Here is a 19,185-nt window from a genome sequence, read left to right as displayed (position 1 = left end):
TGGAAAAATCCCAGTGCATGGTAGATAGGATCAGTTTAGCCTGAGTTTTGAAGCTGAAATAAATGCCAAAAGGCAGCATAAGTGACAGAAAGAGAATAGGATTATTTTTTTTTATCTTGTTCAGTAGTAACAAGCTATGGACATACAGGGAATGTAAAGGGAGGAAAAAAGCTCTTTCTAATGGCCTTTATCTGGATGGAATTCCTCCAATATAAGGTTGCATTCACCATACAAAAGGCCTTACAAAAAATTCAAAGAAGATGTTGTTGTCAATATACTGGTATTCGAAGAAGACAGAACCAGATTTCTTCAGGTGCACAGCATAGATGAGAGAAACTGTACAATCGTCCCTGTTCGACTCTATGTAATTCCCTCGAGGCGTCCACGAAGAGCTGATGAACACAAACAAAAGAAGCCTCAGCTGAGATCACAGACACTGAGGAGACTTTTCTTACATTACCATACAAAACCATGTTACTAAATAAAGAACCCAGATTCCCACAGTAGCTAACTGCAGTGAATTTATGATTTTATTACTGGATTCCCATTTATTTTTCATGCAAATATAATGTTTTTCATTAAAACCATGCATGGGAAAGGTGCTATAAATGTAGGACCCAGCCCATGCAGGAAAGGTTTATTATACATAGGTTCAATATACTTTCCATTAGTAACAGCCTTCTATGACTACCATGGGTCTCTAAATAGGCTGTGAAAGTACCTTTTAGCCACGTTTACCATACCATGACCCTGGAGCTTTCCAGCTACAAATCAGAGCAGCTCCAGGCTGGTCTTAGACTCACTAGCTGCTGATGAGCTCGAGGAGACCATGATGGCAGCAAAGAGGTGACTACAAATCTGACTTGCAGCCCGTCTTGTTTGCCACAGATAGGGCTGGTTACCTTCCAGAGAGCTTAGATCAGACATTCTGGCTTTGTGCTGCTGAGCTGTCTCAGGTTTGCCCATGGCTGCGTAACACAAATGCAAACAGAACTTCTTACTTGTTACAGCTGTCGGCTTTATTCTCAGCCGAGCCAACCGCTGTGTCCATGAAAGTCGCTACGTTGGAGAATCCTGCCGGCAGCTCATCCCACTCGTCAAACTTGATCCCGCTGCCCAGCGAATAGGTCCCCTCTGCACATTTGCTGCACACCTGGTTCTTCATCTCCAGGTACTCACCAGAGGCACAGGAGAAAGCTGGGGAGGCAATTGTTTCCAGCATATGAATAGAGAATTTAATCCCTATTAATTTCCATTAATTTTTTGCTTCTTAATTAGTTTAGAGTGAACCGCCACTAAAGGGAACCAAACAGGGATGCCCCAGTCCCATGAATACAACAGCTGAACTACCAACATGCACTGCAGAATCGAGATGTTCACCAGTGCCTGCTTTGTCACTGACATGGCAGGACTGAAACCAAATCTCAGATGATGGCTCCTGATTTGCAGTTTGTCTCTGCTGGCAAAACAAGATTTCAGAAATGAAACCTCTACCCACAGACTGTGTCCAAAAGCAATTTGTAAAAATGAGGACTTGTAATACAGTCCTTCTTACCCTTGCTCACCCGCCTTGAACTCAATTAAAATCACCAGCACTTGAGAGCCAGAGCAGACTCATCTCACCCACCTGGATGGTAGCTAAGAAGGGTGTACAACAGCACACTACAAGCCTTGGCTGAGAGTTGCAGACCCAATCCAAGGATCTTTCCACATTTCTCCCTACATGGATGCCTACAAAGCCTTGAACATCTTGCCTGATAGACCAAGTGGTCTTGGAAAAGATCACCAAAGGGCCTATGTCTAGCAAATGAGGATCTTTGACTGGGTTGATATTAAGCATGCTGAGAAAATAAGCACTGGTTGCCAGTACAGCACAGACAGCACTAAAAATGTGTAACTAGGGGACATATCAGGAGCTATGGTCACAAAGTGGGTTTTTTTACTGATGTCTCCAAAATTATTTACTCCAAGTAACTGTATGTCCCTTGCTCCAGTCTGATCACATCTCTACCTGCTAAAGGGAAGAATATTCCCATTATACAGGGGAAACCTGGACAGCAGCTGAAGCCCTGTATGTCCATGGAGCCCCATGTCTATGCTCATTTGAGTGGCAGAGCATCCCACTTTCCCCCAGCCCCATGCTGCACCATGTCCTGAGACTGAACATCCTGGTGGAAAACAAATGAGCGCTTTCTGACAGCACACAATATCTCCTGTGTTGCTTGTAGATTTTTACTTAACTGTGCCAGTCTAGCCAAAGCAGGATTCAGTGCAATGCACACAAGAAATGGTGGGGCTTTTGTCCTGTTTCATGCATGCCACGTTGTGCCGTGACAGATGTCTCATACACTCGCTTTGACAGACGGAAGCTCCCTAGTCTGAAAAACTGTAGAATGAGACCAGACTGCTAGCCAAAGTAGTGACACTGGCCCAAAACCACTGATGCCAGCTGAAGTCCCAGCATATGCGGTTCCATATGTGTTCTGGTGTTTATCTAACTGCAGAAAAACTTGATTGTAAGTACTTTGATAAAGTTATGGCTGCATGACACCTGAATACAACCACAATTCAGGGTCCCATTTCTGTGCCAGCTCCCGCAACATTTCTTTGTGTAATTGTCCTTGATGGGCATCGCTGGAATGCAGATAAAAGGTCCATTTTGATGGAAAGATCTGCCAAAGGGTCATTTTTCCCTCTTGGTCATATCAGCATTCTCTGAATTTGAACCAGTGGACCTCAAGACAACAAATCTGCTTTTCTAACCCCATCGCTCACTGGTGATGGACTAAGAAGGAAAGCGGGCAGGAGCCTAACAGGGACAGGTGATGGCGTGGGCATACACAAGGAAATCCTGTGGTAATGGGTTTCTGTGAAAGACTGACAGACAGGTAAAAAATCCACCCTCAGTGGGGGCAAGGAGATTTTGTAGGCAGTGGTACATGATGTAGCAGTACAACTAACATCCCACCTGACTGCCTCTGGAACCTCAGCTCAAGCCATAGGATGCTCAAGCAGCTGGGCTCAGACACTCAGCTTTCCTCAGAGATCCAGAGAAAAGTAGCCAGCACCTTGCTGTGCATTGGAACTCAGACCACACCTTGTACAGCTTTTCACCTTAAATGTGTAGAGGTGTCCTGTCTCATTGCTTTAGCATTATTACTAAATCTTGCCTTATTTTTTTCTTTTCAAGGGTGCAGAGAGAAGCCATCGGGAAGGGAAGTAAAAAAATGAGCTCTGTAAGGACATATTCAAATCTTTTAATGGTTTCACCTTTTTTTTTTTTTTAAGGAAGTTAAATAGCAAGAAATGGAAAGTGCTGCTCAACCACATGTTCCAGATTTGTGAATTTCAAATAAGGAGTCAGTAACTGCAAGCAATTCACTGCTGTAATGAAGATGCAGAAGGCAGCAGAGCCTCTTCTTCGATTGCAGTGAGGCTGCATGGAGATTATTGCTTTAGTTGAAATAATATCTTTTAACTCCTTGCAGCCTGAGAATTTTAAAGAAAAAAAAAAGGGTATAAGAGATAAGGCAAGCTGCCACACAGGACACTGCCATCCATCACTCACCTTCCAGGAGCGAGATGACCCTTCCTCTTATTTAGGTGGGGAATTACCTTCTTTCCCTTTTTTAAGAATCATATTTCAAAGGCAGCAGCATTTCCCGTCAAAACACATACGACTGCAAGCAAACTAGCTCTGAGCATGCCAGCTGCTTGCCAGGTTCAATTTGGGGCTGAATGCGGCTAGTGGCAATATGCACCACTTTTGACATTGGAACAGATGCATCATTTGGTCTCGTTCCAGGCAGTGAGGAGCGGCTGGAGGGGGATGGGGAGAAAACACAGCACGTTATGAGCACAGTGATGATGATCTCTCCTAGTGTACCACAACTTGCTCTTCCAGCACAGGGGGACACCAAAAGCCAGGCCAAACCCTCTTTCAACTAAGTAGCATCAGTTCAGAAGCCCATCCCAGCACTCGGAGGGCAGGCTGTGGCCATGCCCGGAGGACCCTGCAGAGCAGATGTCTGCCACGATGGGCCAGGAGGTGCTTGCCGGGGGACGGGGCACAGACAAATGAACCATCCCAGGGCACTAGAGTTACGCCTTGCTCATGTCTGCTCTATCTCACTAAGACGTAGCTGAGCACAGACCCAGCGCTGACCAGTGACCGCTTGACATTATTGCAGCACTGCTGTGTTTATGAGGGTGACACATGCAAGGTGCTGTCATCGGGAAGGGCAGCATCACCACGTAGGAGGTTAAGGTGGAATGTGAAGTTTCAGGAATCTAAATCATAAATTTTAGGTGTGTGCTCTGATTTGCCCTCCACTAAACCCTCCCTCTTGCTTTGGAGTCCAGGGGAAAAATTAAATCTCCTGGCTGACAGAGGTAGGCTTTGGAAACACCATCTCCCCCCAGCCCCAGAGCCCATTTCTTTAAGCATTTGATACCTAATTTTCAGAGAAAACATCTCTATTGAATAACTCCTTATATGCCTACCCTGTTTCAGAAAACAGAACTAAGGCTGCTAAATCACGTAGGCAATTCTGAAAATCTTTTCCAGATTTGACACTATTGAGCCTGTTTGGACACCGCTATTCCCTCTCCCTCTCTGACTGCAAACTTTCCTGTTACACCTTTCAAATATCAGTTTGGGTGCCACACACTGAGTTACACAGAGCAGTGCACATTGTGAAGACTGAATTTGAACTTTTTTCTTTCTGTGAAAAAAATTGTGAAACGCATTAAAAGATTTCATGACTTGCCTCATCGTGGGCATTTTTAAAACTGGGAGAACATTTCCAGAGGCAGTTAGGAATAGGACAGCATACTGCGGTGCTAGATACATTGATGCCTTCAGTAGCTCCAGTGAAGCAGTTATTGGTGATTTGTAGCTATAGCTCTCTTAAAATGAATACAGAAGAAAAAAAATATGTTGTGGTTTGTACAGGTGACCAGTCCTGCTCGCAAAACATGCCATAAAGTACTGTTAGATAGGCACTGCCATAGGAAGCCACACACATTCATACATGCATGCAAGAAAGCTGATGCTGGATTCACTTAATAAAAAATTAAGAAGAGCTACAGTACTAATACCCACAGAAACCATTGTATATAAGTCTTGTCAAACAGACCTCATTTCATTCTTTAAAAGCATTACAAGTCACTTGATAAAGGTGACTGAGTGGACGTAATAGGCTTAGGGTTTCTAATACACTTAGTTTTGCATGTCATTCTGATGAAGAAGGTAGTACCATACAGTACCAGCAAGGCACATAAGAACTGCCTGAGTAAGAGATCTCAGACAGGGCTGTTGGTGGGAAACCATCACTGAGCAGGGAGGAAAGGGGCTGAAATGTACCCCAGAGAGTAGCAAGCCTGAAGGTTGGAGCAGACCCACCATTCACCAAGAGCTTCCACTGTCAAGACATGTAAAAAAGGCACAAGTGAGATCTGTCAATATATTTAGAGGTGGAGGCAGAGATGTGTAGGATGAAACGTGTATTATGGGCAAGAAGATCATTCTAATACTGAATATAGTTGTGATTCTGCATTTTTAAGAGGTCAATGCAAAACAAAAGGACTTTAAACGCTTTTAAAATTGGGGGTAATGTCTTGCAGTGAGAGTTCTGAAGTGTTTAGTCTACTTAGTTTATCAAAAGAACATTGAGAGTCAACTTCATTAATATATAAGCATCTCCAGGGGGAGAAAATGCAGGATCCCACTGGACTTTTTAATCAAACAGGAAACTGCATAAGAAGAACTACCTCTGGAAGCTGAACCCAGACAAATTCAAATTGGAAATAACACATTTTTTCATAGGAAGAATGACTGATTGCTGGAACAATTTGTCACAGTGTGTGATGGAGCCTTGGTCTCTCAAGTGCTTCACACCATAACTGGACAACATACGGAAGAAAAGCTCACGCCAAAGACAAATAATCAGCATCAACCTAACTGGATGCATTTTAATGGCCCCTGAGGTCAAACTGGCCAATCTAATCAATGCCCCCTCCTCTTAAACCCTGTATGTTGAGAGTGATGGTATCTTACTTCCCTGGAGGAGCCCTGCCTGCTGTAACCACTTCCAAGGAGTGCTTGCAGTAGATCACTTTGCAGATCTGATAGCACTTTACAGTCACTTTGCAGACATGGAAACACCTTGCCAGAGGGCAAAGCAGACCATAAACAAGCTTGCCTCATTTGACCTTCGACTGCAAGGGTCCAGGGTCATGTTTTGCTTTTTAGTACAGCTTTTTAGTACAACTGTGGCCTTCCCAGTGAATTTGGTGGGCAGGGACCAATGTTAGTTGGCACATTTCTCTTCTAGTAACTGACCCTAACAATCTCACGTTGCTTAACTTTCTGATGCTGGGGGTCAGGACAGGCTTATCACAAACACTGCTGGACTAACAGAGTAGATCCTCACAAGTATATGACTACTTTACTCCTCCTAAGGTCTGAAATCATCATCTAGAGAGTTTTCTCATGTTGAATATCTCCCAGATACTGCCATGCTGTGAGAGGGATCAAAATAATTGTGATTTCACCAGAAGATTAATCAAAGCTGCCTCAATGCCCTGCATCCTCCAGCACTAAACCTGTAATATATTCAACTGCTTTCCTCCTTTATGCAGCCCTGGCCACTCAGTCTTACAGCTTCTCTCAGCTAGCTTCCCACCCCACACCACTTGGACCCACTACTTCCACCTCTATCACTCTCTTCAGCAGACATTTTTCTCCAGACGTTTCTTACTTACTGTACCTGAAACTATTTCAGCTCTTCTGTTTATTCTGTTGCCACTGAGCACGTGCACTTTCATGTGTCCTCCTGGCTCTCAACACTTTACAATTTAAGAAAAGAAACAGGACTGGATTTTGCCAGATTACAACATTAGAAGGGGGTAGCTATGGAGCACTTCTACCCAAAACAGTGAAAATACCCAGGAAAAATGGTCTCAAACACAGGCTTTCCATCCCTCCCCCCTCCATTCCCATGTTGTTCATCCAAAGCCCCGCTGCCTGGGATTTAGGTGAGACGCTGCTGTCTCCTGCAGGCAGTCTGGGCTGACTGTGGCTCAGAAAGGAAATATAAGGTTGGCAGCATCACACTGTGAACAGCTGCTGGGTTCAGCAGACACATGCCACAAACCTGGAGGAGAAGATGTGGCCAAGGACAAGCACACAGAAACATCTGTTTAGTGATACCGTGGGACATCAGGGTCCGCACAACACAGAACCAAGGACCAACCAAAATACAGGATGAAAAGAAAAAAAGAAAGCCAAAGGATGAGAGGAAATCATTGCTTCATTATTAATGTTTCCTATAATCTCAGCCAGCTTCAGAATGTCTTCCGTGAATAATTTATACAAGGCTTCTCCAATAGACTGTGAGTAATTGATGTTAGCTTTCTTCAGTCATTATACCCCAATGTGTTACCAGGATCCAGACTGAATCTTAATTATAAGAAAAAAAAGTCTGTCAAGGCTGTTTAGGCTCGAAATGTGATCACACTGAAAGCTGATGTAACTTGGGGAAGAGTACCTTCCAAGGAAGAGAGCCTTCCTTTTCTTAAGAGTAAGTAATTTTCCCTTTTACTCAAGAAATTACAAAACAGAGCAATGCTTTTTCCAGTTCACCTCTTTGACAGGAACAGTACCATTTTCCCTAGCTGGCCTGGCACATAGAACAGTTTTATTATCACTTTTTACTTCATCATTTGGACACTGAAAGTTGTGGTTTTGGAAAGGAAGTAGTCAACAAATTCATGGAAGCGTAGCATAGAGTGGAGGAAGGCAGTCATCACCAAGAGGTTATCAACCACATTTGCTGCAAGGGTTACAACAGCCATCCTAGTGGCTCAGCACTGGAAATGGCAGGCCACATACCTCGGGGTGAGTGAGTACCTCTCCAGGCCCCACTGACTCCATCAGGCTTATTTTGGTTGCTCACCAACCAAAGTGATGGTGCAAATGCCTTTTAGTGCCATTTGCGATGTCCTCTGTGTGCGCACGCATGCACACAGACACACACAGAGTGCTTGCCTTTCATCCCTCTACCAACCCATAGCAAATCTCAAGGTCTTGCCAGCTGCTCTCCTGTTGAAAGAGAAGTTGGCAACTCAGAGGAAGCTGTGTTTAACTTATTTAATTACATCATGTGCACAAATAGGTTGAAGAAATCACCAAAACCACTAAGGCGAACTTTTCTTTTGGAAGTCTCAATATATACATCAACATGTAGTTCCTGGTAACTCTTCTCCAGGAATTAAACTCCATGGGTTCAGTGCAAACTCTTCTGCTTTTTTACTGACTCACCTAAAAGAATCTGTGCTTCAAAGAGCCAACAATAGGACTTTTCCTGCAAGGACAGTGTATTGCTAATGCACAGAGGAAAAAAATCTGGAAAAATTACTTGTAAAACTGGGGTATCTCTCAGGATAACAATACACTTTACAAAAACATCCAGATGGAAATGCCGTGGCAAAATGTAACCTTGAGCCTCAGTCTAAGTGAGAAGCCTAATGCCATCAATAGCACTCACCTACCTGACTTGGGTTAGGAACACGCATTAGCGGGGATGCTCTAGGAGGAATAGGATTAAACATTTGCTTGAGTGTTTTGCTAAATCACAGCCTCTTGGTAGCGACTCTCAAAGTGTGCCATGCACACCACTACTGCCTAAACACCTTTGCTATGTGACAGCCTTGCATTAATTCCTCAGCTTCACAGTGTTCCTCAGAGCAGCCACCACTGCTGTGTGCTAGTCCCCTCCCCAGTGTGCTCTAGTGGATAAGCCTTTCTTTTCTTTTCAGAAAAACCATAAAATTTTTCCTAGGGATTTGAAAGAGACTCAGGTACAGATGAGCTGCCCAGTCCTGCACGCTATAGGCACAAAAGTGCACTGGCAAAGATCATGACTTTGAAATCTACTTCTTGCATATCTTGCTGTTCATGTCAGCGGTCACTCCAGAGACAGAGTTATATTGTGGTTTTCTCTGTCAGACATTCTTATTTGCTAGGTAATACGTGACAGACCAAGGGCCAAATCTAAAGTATATCAAGAAATTCCGAGATTCCCTGGATTTCATGCCCAATTTTTGGGTGCTTACATTTGAGAGAGCAACCTTCCATATGTGATTCTTAAACATTTACAGGCAGCTTCATGGGAGCCATATTCAAAAGAGAAGGGAGAGGGGAAGGTGTCAGTCAAAATGAAGGAGGAGACCAGCATATACCATTTAAGTGAGCAGTCTTAAGGATGAAGGAACAAAAGGGGAGATCTTCTGAATAATTTTTTTAAGGCTCTCTCAAAATGGTATTTTCCTACAGCCCAGGATACCCAACAGCATCTGTCACCTTATGTAAGTATATCTATGTGCGTATGTCAGATCTAAATGACACGGTTAAACACCAGCAGCCATTAACAGCTTGACCTCATTGTTTCTTCCAAGGTAGACACCCAAAGAAGCAATGTCTGGATGACAATGAAAATGAAAAAAATATTAGTACATCAAGTCTGATGAAGACAAGATCCACTGCTTTCAAGCCACGAAAAAAAATGGCAATGCATACATGCCTAGTCCTCAGGGCTACGCTGATGCCGCCACACTTCCTCTCCTCAGTTGAAACAAAGAAATCCCAATCATTGCAAAGCCCATTAATGAGACCAGAAAATAACCCTCAGTGGATGTAATAAATAAATTGTAAATGTAAATGTGAATGTAAATACAAAAGGGAAAAAAAACTCTCTGATGATGTTAGGATTCACATGTTTGCTTCAAGAGGCCGCAACTGTGGACTTATTTAAGCCCTATGAAAACCAATTCTTCCATGCATTCACATACAAAGACAAAGATGCTGTGGCAACAATAAAGTTTTTTTGATTACATAACAAACCATTTTGAGATAACATAAATAAATGTGCTGTATAATAAAAAAAAGCACAATCCTCATGGGAGCATTTGTATGTATATTCGCAACCACATGTGCAGTAAATATTAAAGAAACTACTGGAACTTATTGCTATGTTCAAGTCTTCACCAGCCAAATTTAAAAATTCTAAGACAAACTTCAGAATAACCGATTTTTTAGCACAAAGACTGCACAGAATTTGCCTGAATATAAATCTAGCTGACAATGAACAGATGTAAATTTTATGTCACAATGCTGTAATACAAGCACACAGGCCTTGCCAGACGTGTAACATTCATTTTATATTATCCATCTGCACAGATATGTACGTGCATACTCCATATGTTATAAAATTTGCAGGTGCCCACTGACCTCAAGGGAGTTAGAGCCAGACCCACTTTTTACCTGCTTGGGATACTCAATCTTACCAGAGACCCAGAGAACATAAACCCCAAACCTTTTATTTAAGTTTTCTGTTAAGAACAGGAAAGTTAAAACTCCTGCAGATCACTTGAATTGTCTGAAGTGTTACAAAACCTACAAGCCTGAAAAAGGTCATTTGCCCTAATTGTGTCTAAAGTGCACTGCAATTAGCAGAAAGATCCATATCTCTTCCTGCGGTATCCTAGGAGTAGATCGCAGGAGCCAGAATAAACTCAACAGACACAACTCAGTAGCAATAAATCAGGACAGATTTTGCTCTCAGGCCTCAGTAAAGTCCATTGTAATTAAGGACAGTCTATTTTCTGAAGTCAGTGGAGCTTTCCACATGCTTACCGTTTGGCACAGGCTCACAAGCCTCACCTGAAAACCCGAGCACATTTCTGATCTCAAAGAAGTTGCTCCCGCATCAGTGGCACCAGGTAAAGCTGGAGTTTGCTAAGCAGAGCCATTACTAACTCCACGGCACCATACTCGATCAAGTTCTCCCATATTATCAATATCTTCTGTGTTTCCTTTCTTAAGAAATCTTGCTGATTATAATTGTAACTGGCATTTGGACGCTGACTATAACAGTGAACCTAGCAGGACTTTTTCCCCTCGAACATGGCAAATTCAACTCCTTTTGAAATTGCTCTATTATTCTCACTATAGTTTCTTCATTATGCACAAAACACCACTAAAATTAACAGATATTTATGAGATAATGTTGCAAACAAATCTTGTATAGGATGGCAAAAAAATATAACCCATATTCTGTGGAATAAGAGTTAATATAAAAAAAAAGAATTTGAGGTCAAAATGTGAAGCCTTTATGCCCTTTTTGGTCTCAAACTGCTGAGAGGAGCATATCAGTGCACCTGGGCACAGCAAGGGCACACTCTGAACCAGATATTTGGGTTGTATTTGAGTGAAGGGAGACGAAGAAGAGAGGAAGGAAAGGAGACCTGGAAGGAAAGCAGGTTCCAAATTCAGACTTTTAATCTGAGTGCAAAATGTGCAGCAATATGGTCAGGCTGGCAGAAAAGCCTGACTGTGGCCATCAAAACAGACTGTGGCGGTGTGTCAGTGGGAGCAGGATGGCAAGTCCTTCTCCTACTGCCAGGGCCCAAGAAGGTCACAGCATCCAGCCCCCACACCAAAACAAAGGATTTTCAGAGGTGCCCACCATAAGGTGGTGCAGGCAAGGGCTTAGCCCCAAAAGCAAACAGCTCCCATTGACTGCCACAGATATTTTCCATTTCAAAAGCCAAGCAAGGGCCCTGATGGCAGTGATCTTTATCAGCTAAATTTCCTTCATGCCATCATGACTCAGGAGCAGATCAGAGTGAGATCTGTGGTAATTAAAAATGAATGAGACCAAATTAGTTAAGCACATTCCCCACTGTCAAGAAGTAATGGAGCAATTCGGGGGTCTGGATTTCGCTGAGGGAGGTTCTCTGTCCACCACCAACCAGTGCAACAGTCCTTGCCTCCATGGACATACCCCACCTCCAAAACAGTACAGAGAAGGTGCCTGGTGGGGACATCTTACATGGGAAGCAGAGGAGAGCCACACAAAGTAGCTTTAAGTGTAATAAATATTGCAGTTTTCCTAGCAAAGGCGTTTGATGCACTTTCAATGCATCTCTCTGCAGGATGCCTTGCAACTGTGACGTGGAGGCATCAAAAATAAGACTCAGCTCTGAACGAGCTCAAGCCTGAGCAAGGTGGCCAAGCAACCTGGCATGGCCGTGCCATGGCCTGTCCAGAGCAGCCCAGCCCCATGGGGCAGGCATTGAGGTACCACACCACACTGAACGGCAAAATGCAGGCTGACACCCTGATGTGGGGTCTGAAAGCAGTGATGGCTGCAGCCAGCCCCACAAGGCAAGGAGATCAGAAAAAAAAAGAGGGGAGTGGAATATACTAGGGGAGTGGAATATAAAAGGGGTATGTTGTCCCAGTGCACTGTAAGCGAGCTACTGTGCTGCAGAGCTGTTCCTGCACCTTCCTTCCCTTGTCTGCCATCACAGCATAGCCAGACCTCCTCCAGCATCAAACACCTGTCATGCGAGGTTCCTTCCTTCTTCCTACCTCCCACCTGGATGACAGAGATGGGGAGGGGAGCAGGACAGGAAGGTGGGTCATCACACCACCCTGTGCTCCTGGCAAGATAAAGGAAAAAAAAAAATCTTTCTTCTAATAACTAGGGCATAAAGCTGTCAAAATATGACAGTCCTTTCTACTCTGAATCCCATGACTATTTCTTAGAGGACTCTGTCTTCTCTGCAGGTAAACTTTGCTGATTAAGTTTTTGAAGTCTCAAAAAAAGGGCTAAATCCAGACACGTTTTGGAAACTACAGCCATTTTGGGGAATGCTGGCAGTCACTCTCAGCAGGTCACAGTCAGCTGTGCTTTGCAGGTCGGCGTGCACTTCAAAATGCAGCAGAGCACAGAGGTACCTAACCTAACTTTAAATGGGTTCATTCAAACGAAAAGCAGTAAAACACCACATCCTGAAAATAAGCACATCTCGAGACACCAACCAAGGTCTGGTACCACAGTTAGATTGTTCCAGATATTTGAAGCACTTGAGCTAATACATTTTTAGCAATCTCAAGTGTCTTTCCACTCCACTGGAGACCACAGTCTAGACATATTTACAGAGCTGATTGGAGACATTTAACATATTGTTATACCATCTTTCAAATTCCTAGTTCAGGCACAATCTAAAGAGAATGACTGCTGAGCATTTGGAAGTCGGAGAGACTGGTGCAGTATTCTCAGGATCCAAAATTAATGACAGCCTGCAAGTCGCTTCTGTTTTCAGGGAGCAGTAAAGATCAATAGCAGATATTCTCAAGTGGCAGGCATATCTGCATAGATGAAAACAACTGCAAACAGTACATCGTGAAGTCAACAGCCATGGCAGGTACATTCCCAAAAATACTCACTTTTTCACCCAGATTCCTCCATATCCATTGTGTCCCAACCACCCCCAGGGACAACCACGGGTTCTGCCAACCTCAAGGAGATTAAAAAAAAGCCCTAAGAACTCTTCCTGCTACACAATCACAACCCCTTTTTTTTAAGAGGACATAGTTGACTGCACTGTATCTAAGGACTAGTAGATACCAACCAAAACTTCTGAAGATAACAGATCTCCAAGGCTGGAAATCATCCTATCTGGGGTAATTGTGCTGTGTTCCTTGGCTCTTCAGGCTGAAGAACTGAAAGAGATACCTAAGGGAGCCCAGGATGCTACCAAATATTAAGGTGAGCCCCAGTGTCAATGTGTTCTCGCATGGGGTAGGATCCACAAGATGTAGGAGGATCTAATTAATTTGCAGAATGTCCAGTAAAATGTCAAAGGATATGGCATTGTTACAGTATTTCTTGATAGGCCTCAAGACAAAATAACACTAGGCCTATGAGAAAAGGCAGGCATTTCAAGGAGTCATTAATGACTTGGTGAGATGCGCATGCAACCCCTGGCCAAGCCTGCAGTGCAAATCTCACTCTGTACACAATCCACTGAGAACACGAGTTGTAGCGGCCCCAAATACAGATCCTTTCATTCTCCTCAGGCTACAGAAATCTGTGCTTTTAGTATAAGACAATCCTTGGTTCAGCTAGTGTGTTGTCAAGCGAGAGAGAAGCCACCAGCTCAGATGATATGGCGAGTCACTGAGGGGGTGTCTACCTGTCATCATTTTCAATACAAGTCATCATCAACAACAGACCACCATGTGCAAACTCTAAAGGACTTGAGGGCACACACTTTTCCAGAGTTGCCTCTCCTGGTATGCCCCACCCATTGAAGAATTGACTGTCAGCCAAACCCTCCACTGGTTCAAATATATTGTGGTAAATACTACCACATTAGCCAAGCCGAAGGGGGGGGGTGGGGGGTATTCATTACACATTCCTGCAGTGATTGACTGCTGTTGACAGATTCATGTTTTCAGCCTGAAAGATTGGCTGTTCTTAAAGCAAAAGGTGAAAGACTATGAGATGAGAAACCTAAAATGACTTCTGCCATCAGAATACAGCCAGATATCTCCTGAAGCCAGATTGTCACAGCACTCTCCAAACTAGCCAGATGCAACAAGGTCTTTTTACCATCTCATACTAACATACTTTTCATGCCAGTTCCTCTGCTGCCTTCTCCTAGTCTCTCCTCATCCAGGGCACATGTTCTCTCTCTTCTTTCTGCTTCTTCTCTCTTCCTCGGCTGCACTCTCTTCATTGACTGCCCAGCCTCTTAACAGAACCAGCCACAGCTGCACCTTGTCTAAATTGGCCAACCCATCACCCCTGAAGCAAACCCACAGTTGTAGATTATCAATGCTGATTAACCCAGCTTCATTCCTCTACACCAGACAATCTGCTACAGACTACTAAAGACAGAACTCCATTAACACCACTGTGCTCCCAAGAGCCCAGAGAGATGAAATCTGAAGGGCTCAGTAAAAAAAGTCAAATATCCAACTGCTTCTCAAACCAGCTGAATTGCCATGGGACTTTACAGCAACACTACAAGGAGAAGAGGTATCTACCAAGATGAGTTTTCTAGTGTATTTAACAGAAACCTGTACTTTGGTATATAATATCACAGCCAATCTACTGGCCAAAGTTTTCCCCTCATCTAGTAGGGGGCCAGATATGGAGAAGCCAGGGATCCATCTGTTGTTATAAAACAGTTGAACTTTCATTGGAATTGATTTAAGACCAAAAAGACACACAAATAAGAGAAGATACAGATAGAAGTGTACCATTTGTCAAAATCTGTAGCAGAAAGTCAAGGAGAGTATAAGGTTGATGGACCTTACACCATTTAACACAAGATGAAAGAAGAAATGCTGTATATCAGAAAAAATTATTTATGCCAATGCAGTCCACAGTACACCAAAAGCGGTTGTGCAGCAGAAGGGGTAACACCATCTGCCTCTTTATAGTGGAGACAGCAAAAAGCAACAGGCTTGAAGTATAACAAGGGAGATTCAACAGCAGAAAAAGCTGTAGCAGGAGGGAAAATGAAAAGAACAAAATAGTTGAGCAAATATCTGAAAAGCTTCTGGGCTTTTCATCACCAGAGGTCCCTGAAAACAATCCAGCCAAATATCAGCTATGAATGACAAAGTCATGGCTACTATAGCTATCTGAGCTGGGGGATGAAACATGAGATCACCTGAGGTACTTCCCAGCCCTGTGTTTCTGTAATTGAAAAATACATCCTAAGGATATACAGAGATTCCACATTTAAAACATCAGAAACTAAACCTGAATATCAGGAATGACACAGGCAACTTCTCCAGTGATGCTTGCAAGCAGTCAGAAATCTTCCGTGGTCAACGCTGCTACAGAAAACATGTGCCTCAAACTGGAACATATGTCATAAAGAAATAAACGATAAACATTTACAGGAGGAGAGTCAGAAGTGAGTAAATCTCACCTCTCCTACAGTAGAACTGAAAGCATGTTCATAGAATCATAGAATCAATAGAATCATTTAGGTTGGAAAACACCTTTGAAGATCACCAAGTCCAACCGTTAACCCAGCACTGCCAAGTCTACCACTGAAGTAACGTCCCTAAGCACCAACCACATCTACCTGTTTTTTAAACACCTCCAGGGATGGTGAATCCGCACCTCCCGGGGCAGCCTGTTCCAGGCCTTTTACACACTTTCAGTGAAAAAAATTTTCCTAATATCCAATCTAAACCACGTTGCTGTTGTTCATCCTGTTTGTCAGATGCAATAACTTATACCCACGATTCAAATTACTGAGAAAGTAAAGCACTGCCAGGATCTTTCCTGGAGAGAATTGCTAGAGCAAGAAAGTGTGATGGGAAAGAGCATTCAGCCTCGGAAGCTACAAAACAATGAGGGAACAGTTCAAACTTATTTGTAGAGTAGCAGTTTGCATATGTCCCCAGATGCAAAGAAATGTAACATTTCAAAAAAACCCGCGGGACCAAGTGATACGAGAACACTCTTAGCTGTTAAAAATAAATTCAGAGATAAATAGCATGTGAAATCTTCACCATGAAAATAACTCAGGTAAATAAGACATGTAAAAGTCTTTACTTATGCATTCAGCTTACAAATAGCTAAATAATGCAGGTAATAAGAATGTGGACACTATGCAAATATAATTTAGCTACTCCTGGTCACCATTTTGGCCAGTGCAGCTACAAATGAACTGGAGAGCCACAGAACTTAGAGTATGGCAGCTCAGGACAAGCAACAACATCTCTTCAAGGGGTGTTGTAACAGATGTGCCTTGTCCATAAATGAGCATACAAGGGTATGAGATACTGAGCTATACAACTATGCTGCAAAGACAACTCCTGCTCCACCACTTCAAGAGATGAGGAAGGACTGGAGGGGAAGGACCAATGCAGGGACACTCAGCACATCAGTGACAAAGCTAAGAAGCCCTGCCAGGGTCAATAGCATAAACAGCTAGTAATGGTCTGTAAAATGAAAAGTGCCAACATACTGCATTCCTTCCCTTTCACCGGGTCGGGTAGTCCAGAGCATTCCACCGATGGATTTGGGACAGCCACCCTCCATCTGGAGCCACTGCTGTCGCACTCTGTGTACTCGAAGTGGTAATCTGTCTGCAAGCAATTACAAAGAGGTTCAGTTTCATCATAACATTTGCATATTAAGCTCATTAATCAAGACCGGGATTAGCAAACTGAGTTATAATTAAACCAGAAAGGAAGTAGCTGGTGTGGAACATACTGTGCAGAACTCTCACAGCTTTGATGATCACTGCGTATCATCACAGAGCAAGCACAAAGCACATCGGGTGCTGTGCAGCGCAAATGTTAAGGCAGAAGGGGGGATTTGCAAAAGCACTTGAGAGACAGGACACAGATTCCACTAGAATTTTTTTCCTAGTCTCTCAGAGTAGGACAGATCCCAAACTTCTGGCTGTCACGATATCTGATCTACAGCAACCACCCAGGCTTCCTCATTGGTCAATGGAGCAGGAGAAAGCCATACCTCTCCCCTGTTGGGTCGGATGTCTAAGATGGATGGGAACAGTCACCTTCTGGGAGTGCCTCTTCACTGATTTCAGAGGAAGCCCAGACAAATTAGGGGAGATAAACCCAATCTCGGGATACCTCTGAAAATGCATGCAGGGTTGGCTCTGAGGAATACCTCAAGGCAGAATGACAGTGCAAAGGGACATCAGCCCCATGGTCTCTGTGGCTGAGATCAGCCATGAGTAGTCTAAGTGAAAAGTAGTAAGAAACTTCCTAACGTTAAAGAATATTAGCTATTTATCTTACCAGTAATGTTGAATCAGATCCCACATACAATCTAGAGTCACATCTAGTTGCATTTTTAGTTTTGCCTTTGTAGCTTTGTTTCCAAATTCATAGCCCAAAATTTTACTATTAAAATAGACCTCAATAACACCTTGTTCTTGAACCAGCTTGGTATCAAGCAGGAGTTTGGGTGAAGCTGGCAGAATTAGCGTATAACTTCCTTCAGAAGGAACAGACCTATATTAAAATTACACATACAAGCAAGCTCCATGAGACGTCTCCACATGGGCAAGGCCACCTCCAGCTCCCTTTGCAGTCAATAAAGGGAAAACTATTTTTGACACCTACTGCAGAAGGGATGAGGAGATAACACAAGTGCTCAAAACACTTCTTTCTCTCCACTGGCTACAGAGGGAGATCAGCCGCTTGGTTTGGATGAAGACTTCTCTATTCTCTCAGCAGAACCGCACCTCCAACACTGCATGGCCCTGCATGGCCCATAAAAATAACACACAAAATCATGGGACTGGGGAAAACGGGATCAGAGCTTTAGCTGCAGACTTGACATTTATGCAGCTTTAGGGCAAACTGGTGCAGTGGATCCATAAAGTTTCATTGGTTCTTTTCAATTTAGCTGGCTTCTCCTGGCAGGACAGGCCATGAAACAAGGAGGAGGAAGGCAGTGGTCGCGTCCACAGCCTGAGAGACACCCAGAAGAGCTCCTTAGCTGGTGTAGCTCTCTCTCACTGGTGCAAAACCCACCCACGAGGCAGCATATATCTGCCTTCTTAAAGATCTGTGACACTGTGACTGCAGACATCTGTCCCCAAGCTATGCTCCCCTAGGAGGAGGTACTTTGTGCACATGAGGATTATTTTGGGGGCAATCTTTTCCTGCTCTTTCTATGACCTGACCCCTTGCAGTGCCGACATCCCACATGATGGAGAAGAAGGGGAATCAGGTGGATGACAGTCAGTCCATGCTGTCTCTGGTACAGATTAGCTAATCCATGCAAATATTCAACTGACTCACAAGAAGACAACTTGCAATCCTCCTTATTTACTTGTAGAAACACAAACAATACTGAGTTTAATACTTCTCCTACTGTTACCACAGGTCTCCAGAGACATTCAGATATTAATAAAGTTTGAAATAAATATCATTAACACCTTTGCTATTTTGCATCTGAATGCAAAAACTATTCTGATTTCTCTGAAATTAAGGTTTTCAGGGTTCAATAAATGCCTTTGTGGCTCAACCTATGGTTTAGAAACCTAACTAACAGAACAATGGAAAGGAAAACTATTTGTCTCAAAAATAAACCAAGGCATAAGAAGGTACTATCAAACCCAGAGCCACACATGAAATCCAATGCACCACACTCAATTCTACAAATATACTCAGTTAAAGTATGCATTTTCCACCTTCCATCTCATTATACAGCCTTCAAGGAACAGAAAAAAACCAGTCCTTATTATCTTAGTATGAAATCTGCCTATAAGGCAACCAGAATACATAAACATCTGTAATAGACCTATCTCATAGTTCACATCACA

The 19,185-nt window shown here is 43.3% G+C and overlaps 1 protein-coding gene across 1 annotated transcript in view; it reads right to left on the bottom strand.

Moving 5' to 3' along the window:
* Positions 1 to 19,185, bottom strand: part of ELAPOR2 (endosome-lysosome associated apoptosis and autophagy regulator family member 2) — a 103,773-nt gene that overhangs the window by 33,948 nt on the left and 50,640 nt on the right. Inside the window, exons 2-4 of the mRNA XM_055712478.1 lie at positions 16,849 to 16,969; positions 1,002 to 1,197; positions 245 to 392 (exon numbers count right to left, since the gene is read on the bottom strand). Of these exons, the coding sequence (XP_055568453.1) occupies positions 245 to 392; positions 1,002 to 1,197; positions 16,849 to 16,969 (465 nt within the window). The remainder of the gene's footprint in view (positions 1 to 244; positions 393 to 1,001; positions 1,198 to 16,848; positions 16,970 to 19,185) is intronic.

The sequence above is a fragment of the Falco cherrug genome, chromosome 5, assembly GCF_023634085.1.
Source record: "Falco cherrug isolate bFalChe1 chromosome 5, bFalChe1.pri, whole genome shotgun sequence".
Classification (NCBI taxonomy): domain Eukaryota; kingdom Metazoa; phylum Chordata; class Aves; order Falconiformes; family Falconidae; genus Falco; species Falco cherrug.
The sequence above is the reverse complement of the archived record's forward strand: the minus strand, read 5'-3'. Positions and strand labels throughout refer to the sequence as shown.